At 40.1% G+C, this 6,432-nt stretch overlaps 1 protein-coding gene across 1 annotated transcript in view; it reads left to right on the forward strand.

Moving 5' to 3' along the window:
* LOC130868849 (zinc finger protein 112-like) overlaps nt 1-4,773 on the forward strand; it is a 44,140-nt gene extending 39,367 nt beyond the window's left edge. Inside the window, exon 9 of the mRNA XM_057760868.1 lies at nt 411-4,773. Within this exon, the coding sequence (XP_057616851.1) occupies nt 411-2,173 (1,763 nt within the window). The 3' untranslated portion in view covers nt 2,174-4,773. The remainder of the gene's footprint in view (nt 1-410) is intronic.
* Nucleotides 4,774-6,432: the final 1,659 nt, after the last annotated feature.

A 6,432-nucleotide genomic window follows, 5' to 3' on the forward strand; every position in this document is an offset into this window, starting at 1 on the left:
TTGTTAGGAGAACCCAGATCTGTTTGTTGTTCTTGTTTTTTTTTTGGTATTGTTTATTTGATTTTATTTTTTTTGGGTTTGCTTTTTGGAGACAGGGTTTTTCTCTATGTAGCTCTGGGTGTCCTGAAACTCACTCTGTAAAGCAGGCTCACCTTGAACTCACAGAAATCTGCCTACCTCTGCCACCCTAGTGCTGGGATTAAAGGTTGCTCCACTACTGCCTGCAGAAAACCCAGATCTTTGGCACCCAGAGAGCCCTGGGTTTGTGTCTCCTGTGTGTGTCAGGTGTTCTGTCAGTCTCCACAGAAGCAGTGTGGCCTGTCTGTCTTCTGATGTGAGCCACGTGTTACACACCAGTGTCTCTCAGTAAGGTGTTCACTTGTGTGTTTGTCTGGATTCTCATCCTATAGGAAGCCATGGTGGACATGCTGTGGAGAATGATGAAGACATGGAGTTAAGCTCCCTTTGTCCCAGAGAGCTCTCCTCCTGTCAGACCTGGCCACAGGGTGCAGGCGTGTTACCCGGGGATCAGGATTTCATGAAAAGATGTCTAAAGAGCAACACTGAGTCTCAGAACCAGGGAGATTCTTCCTTCCTGGTGTGCGCAGGGAGGCTGGTTCAGATTTCTGAGGATGGGAACTACGTGTTGCCTCCTGTAGATGATGACTCTGCCTCTCTGAGAAGTCAAGAGTTTCCTTCACTGAGAGCCCAGCAGTCTTGGCAGGAATCACATCTCAGTGGGTCATGTAATCGTCAATGGAAAGATCACCAAATGCCTAGGAATGTTTCTAGTCAGAGTTTATTTCTTCAAGCTACTCAGGAAATCCACTCTGAAGAGAAACTATATCTAGGTGTGCAGTGTAGAAAAGATTTCACACATTGCTCAAATTTTAATACTGAGCACAGAGTTCACATGGAAGAGACTGTCTATAACTCTGAGTGTGGTGAGCACTTTAGTCTGCCCCCACATTTCCAGGACTTTTCTGCAATGTACCCCAGGGAACAACCACATAAACATGCATGCAGTACAAGCTTCGGCCAAAAATTGTGTATTTCAAGCCATCAACAACTTGATGTCATTGAGAAACCTACTTATAAAGAGAGTGGGAATGGCTGTAACTGGAGTTCCAGCCCCCAAGATCAGCAGAAACCTAAGCCACACAAATGCAACACCTGTGGGAAATGCTTCAGTGACAGATGGGTTCTTACCATTCACCAGAGAGTCCACACAGGAGAGAAACCATATCAATGTAAGGAGTGTGGGAAGTGCTTCAGTCAGAGTGCCTACCTACACTCCCACCGGAGAGTTCACACTGGAGAGAAACCATACAAGTGTGAGGAGTGTGGGAAGGCCTTCAGTCGGAGTTTCTACCTGCAAGGCCACCAGAGAAGTCACACTGGGGAGAAACCATATAAGTGTGAGGAGTGTGGGAAGAGCTTCAGTCGAAATTCCTACCTACAAGACCACCAGAAACTTCACACTGGGGAGAAACCATACAAGTGTGAGCAGTGTGGGAAGGGCTTCAATCGGAGTTCAAACCTTCAAAGTCACCGGAGAATTCATACTGGAGACAAACCGTATAAGTGTGAGGAATGTGGAAAAGGCTTCAGATGGAACTGTAATCTTCAAATTCATCAGCGGGTTCACACAGGAGAAAAGCCCTATAAATGTGGAAAATGTGGCAAAGGCTTCAGATGGAACTGTAATCTTCAAATTCATGAGCGGGTTCACACAGGAGAAAAACCCTATAAATGTGAAAAATGTGGCAAAGGCTTTAGTATCGCCGCAAGTCTCCTGGTCCATGAGAGAGTCCACATGGGAGAGAAGCCTTACCAGTGTGTTGAGTGTGGAAAGGCCTACAATAGGTATTACAATCTCCAGATACATCACAGAATCCATACTGGGGAGAAGCCATTTAAATGTGAGGTGTGTGGGAAAGGTTTCACCCAGAAGTCAAATCTTCAATCTCATCAGCTTGTCCATACGGGAAGGAAACACTACAAGTGTGACACATGTGGTAAGGGATTCAGCAGGAATTCAGGTCTTCTGATGCATCAGAAAGTCCATAGCAGTGATAGTTTCTGTAGGAGGGAAGAGTACAGGAATGGTTCCCATCCTTCTGAGAACCTATGCAGAGATGAAGGCCTGTCAAATACTGTTCTTTTTTGTTAATGAAAAGCAGTGTTTATACCTAACATGAATGCCAGTGGTTGTTGGGAAATAGCACAGAGTAGAGATCCATGAAGTGTTTGCCAAAATCCCAACAAGCTCTTGTAGAGGATCAAGAACTTATCATCATGTCAGCAGGCATTAGCAAAAGTTTGATTATATGTGGAAGTTTCATTTCTCAGAGCCAACTGATCTCTAATATCTGGACCCAGAAGCTGCTTCCCAAATTACCATGCAGAGGCTTAATATTACTTAAAAATACTCGACTAATAGCTCAGGCTTATTATTAACTATCTCTTCCAGTTTAAGTTAACTGATATTCCTTAATTATGCATTGGCATGTGGTGGTCCCTGTTCTCAATAGGGCACACACATCTTGCTCTCTCTTGGGTTTAACCTGAGTCTCCTGAACCTGCTATTCCTTATCATCCCTTATCATTCTTAGTTTGGTTGTCCCACCTATATTTTCTGCCTGGTTACTCGTCAGTCAGCCTTTCATTAAACCAATTTGTGTGACAAATCTTTACAGTGTGCAAGACAATTATTCCACAACATTTCTCCCCTTTGTCCAATTAAAAAGTAAGTTTTGATGATACAAAATTGACTTTATTATTCTGTTACGAGAAATAATCAGAAATAGAAATCACCCCTCTATATAACACATAGTAGGTTCCATATGGGTCTGCCAGGCGCTCTAGTACAAGATAGTGATGAAATTGATTTATTTGGTCAAATGTGGTAGAACCCTTAGAGTTTAAAAAAAAAAAAAAAAAAAACCAACAAAACAGCATGTCAATAGCAAGAGTTTGAAAAAAGATTTTTCTATCACTTGGCAACATTGGCAACAATACAAAGAAAGTATAACGGAATGCCCTACTTGTTCTTTATACAGCCAAAATCCAGTACCTGAAGGAAGTAATCCAAGAGTACTCAATGAAATGAACTTTGACCACTGGATATGTTTCATTTTGCAGAATTTGGAAAGTTAAAATGTGTCCACCATATCATAGGTACATATTCAGGATTTCAGTGGGCCACTGCTTTGAGTTCTGAAAAAGATGATTCTATAGTCACAGATTTGCTAGAAGTTATGGCCCTTATGTTTTTGTACTCTGGATGTACCCAACGAATTATGGTCCTTTAACTACTATGGCATTTTCTGCCTGTTACATTTAAAATGTTTTCTATAGTGAACCATGTTTTCTATAGTGAACCATGACCATGCCTAGGCACGACCTTTGGAGTCTCTAAAAGGAAGATGGGGCTCCAAAACAATTCTACCTGGATTGTGGTAATGCCGCCAAACTGACAGATACCATCCAAAGATTGACTTTGGATTACAAATGGCTCAGACAGTTTCAACATGGCTAGCTGAGAACCCAGCCTCACAGACTACCCTAGCTAGGACTTGAGATAAGCCCTACATGTTTCCATTATGCAGAGACTGAACCACAAATGATTCAGCTACCTCTTCCAGGACTTGGTAATTATTTCGATGTTTTTTTCAGGGTCCCCTAAAGATGCCAGACAGTAGGAAGTAATTTTAAGAACATGCAACCCACATTCCCAAGTAGTGGGACGATGGTTTTTGGTCAGTGGGCTATGGATATTTGTAATTGTTTAAGGGATATGGTTACAAGTTGTGGTAAAATGGTCAGGAAAAAACTGAACAGAGGAGGTTAGATTCAGGGTTTTTGTTCTAAAAAGAAAAAGGGAGGATATAGAAATATGAGGATAAAGGGTACATTATGGAATCTACTCTGAAAAAAGGGGATATAGCTGTAATAGGATAATAGAGAATTTAATCTACTTTTAAACCAAAAAAAGCAACTACTAGTCATAAGTTTTTTTACATATTATTACATTTTTGTATATTGATAACAAATTTGAGGTTATTTTTGTTAGAACATACTATTTATACATATCACTCTGGTTTAAGATATTGTACCTATACTGTTCATTTAACAATGTAATACAAAATTCTAGTCTTGTAAAGTCATTATTATAACTATGATAATAAAGTAATGCAGTAAATAGTCACCTATTACAATGGAACTTGTATTCATCTTAGGTTGTTTTCAGGATCAATCAATTATATTTTAGATAGGTGGTCTTCAAACACTTCAGAGATCTGCAGAATATGGTATTTATGATGTTTTAATAACATAGCCTGACAGCACCAATGTACTTCAGAAAAGATGAGCATTGAGGATACTCCATATGGAGTTTACTCTCTTTGTGGTAAAAGTTAGCCAAGGGTGAAGAAACTGCCTTTGTGTCAACTGCTGACAGTTATGTCCAAATTGGACAGGCAGGACACAGAAGAAATCAACTGTTCAACTTTGTGAAGACAAAGTAGAACAGCCCTTCAGAATAATCCTGATCCACAGAAAAGTATGTTAGATATGCTAGGCTTATAGGCCGAAGATAAATGCTCCAACGTTATAAAGGAACCTTGTGTGACTGTCCAGGCAGCCTGCTGTTTTTGTCATTTCTCACAGGTTTTAGAAGTTGCTTGCTTGCACTTGCTGTTTACTCAGGTAATATTTCCTTTGAGGGTCTCTGATGGAGTTGAAGACTAGAAACAAAGGAATGTAAGATGTATAAAGTTTAGAGATAGCTTTGGGTAGGTAATACAAATTAGGATGAAAGGTGAATTAGTTACAACCTTTTGAACTCATGAAGATTGGATAAATAATGGAGTATTTCCTCTCAATTTGTCAAATGCAAATGGACTGGACATTGTTAATATACTTCTTGATGTTCAATATTGTGTATAGTTGTTGACCTTATATATAGCTTTTTATGTTAGTTATAACCTTTGCTTTTTATTTAGACAAAAAAGGGGAAATGTTTGATATTTTGTGTTCTGACAAATAAATCTTGCCTGGAAATTAGAGGGTGGAGCTAGCCATTAGTTAACAAATAACCATAGAGGTCTGGAGGTATGTACAGATAGGAGACAGGAGTAATAAGGCTGAGTGGGGAGATCAGAGGTGATAGGGGTTGGAGACAGGATCTCAGCCCTTTTGACCAGAGAATTCAGAGAGGCAAGAAGTCTCTGGTGGCTGCTGCTCTGCTTCTCTGATTTTTCAGTTTTTACCCCAATATCTTACTCTGGGCTTTTATTGAGAAGAGTAATTAGGATCACACTTTACAGGGCTGGCAGGCAGAGAATAAATAGAACCTTGGGAAGAGAGGAAGGAGCAAGAAAAAGGGGCCACCCACCCACCTATACAGCTAGACATAAATTCAGAAGAAAAGAAAACATATACAGAAATAGAGAAAGGTAAGGCAAAAAGTAGACAGATAATTTAAGAAAAGCTGACAAGAAACAAGCTAAGGCCAGGCATTTATAAGTAATAATAAGCATCCCTGTGTGTTTATTATTATTATTTGGGGTGGTGGGCCCCCAAAGAATAAAGAGTATAACAACTAACTACAAGCACCCATGTTAGATGGATCACTGTTTTTGTAAGTTGTTTCAGGGGACCTGACACCTTCTTGGTTGCTGTGTGGGTGTTGGGTTCGCACAGGTCTGTGGCAAGAAGACTCAGACAAGAATGAATTTAGCCTTTCACAGCTGCAGGGTAATACCTCTAAGGACTGAAGCACTTTTCCTTTTCTCAGGACATTTTTATTTTTCTCGATATTTACGCTTTATCCAGTTGATTTCCATAAGCTCAAAACAACCTGAATGAAGTTTCCAAAAATAGAATGCCACGTGCAAATTCTCAATTCATAAAGTACTGCAGTTTTCCTGGTTTCTCAAACCAAGTTTTGCATAGGCTCGGTATTCTTGGGAAACTCCCAGACAAGATTCAAATAGAGTAACAAGAGAAACAGCGGGTGTCTGCTAAACAAAAGATTTATTAGCGCTAAGTGCTAAACTAACATTCTGAAGCCCAGCCGGAATGCTGTCGCATGGCTTCCTTGGCACTACCCTCAAATGGTGAAGATATATACAATCAACAACGTGCATACACACTATTTAAAATGAATAGTTTCTTTTGTATAACTTGGTTTTCTTCTTTCTGTATTCTAAGTCCCTCTATACGATAACTTCTTAAACTGTGTGGATGGTAGCTCTGTTGAGTTTGTTTGCGTTTACTTGAGTGTCACGTTTGAAAAGTTTTCCTTTTCTAAGACTACAAAGGAGGTGAAGGTTGGAGAGGTGAAGGTGATAGCGATTGGTAGAACTGATTCGGACTAAGAAGTCCCAAACTTAGGTGACTATACAGATGGTCTTGAAGGCGAGAAAG

The sequence above is a fragment of the Chionomys nivalis genome, chromosome 2 (genome assembly GCF_950005125.1).
Source record: "Chionomys nivalis chromosome 2, mChiNiv1.1, whole genome shotgun sequence".
In the NCBI taxonomy this organism is placed as follows: domain Eukaryota; kingdom Metazoa; phylum Chordata; class Mammalia; order Rodentia; family Cricetidae; genus Chionomys; species Chionomys nivalis.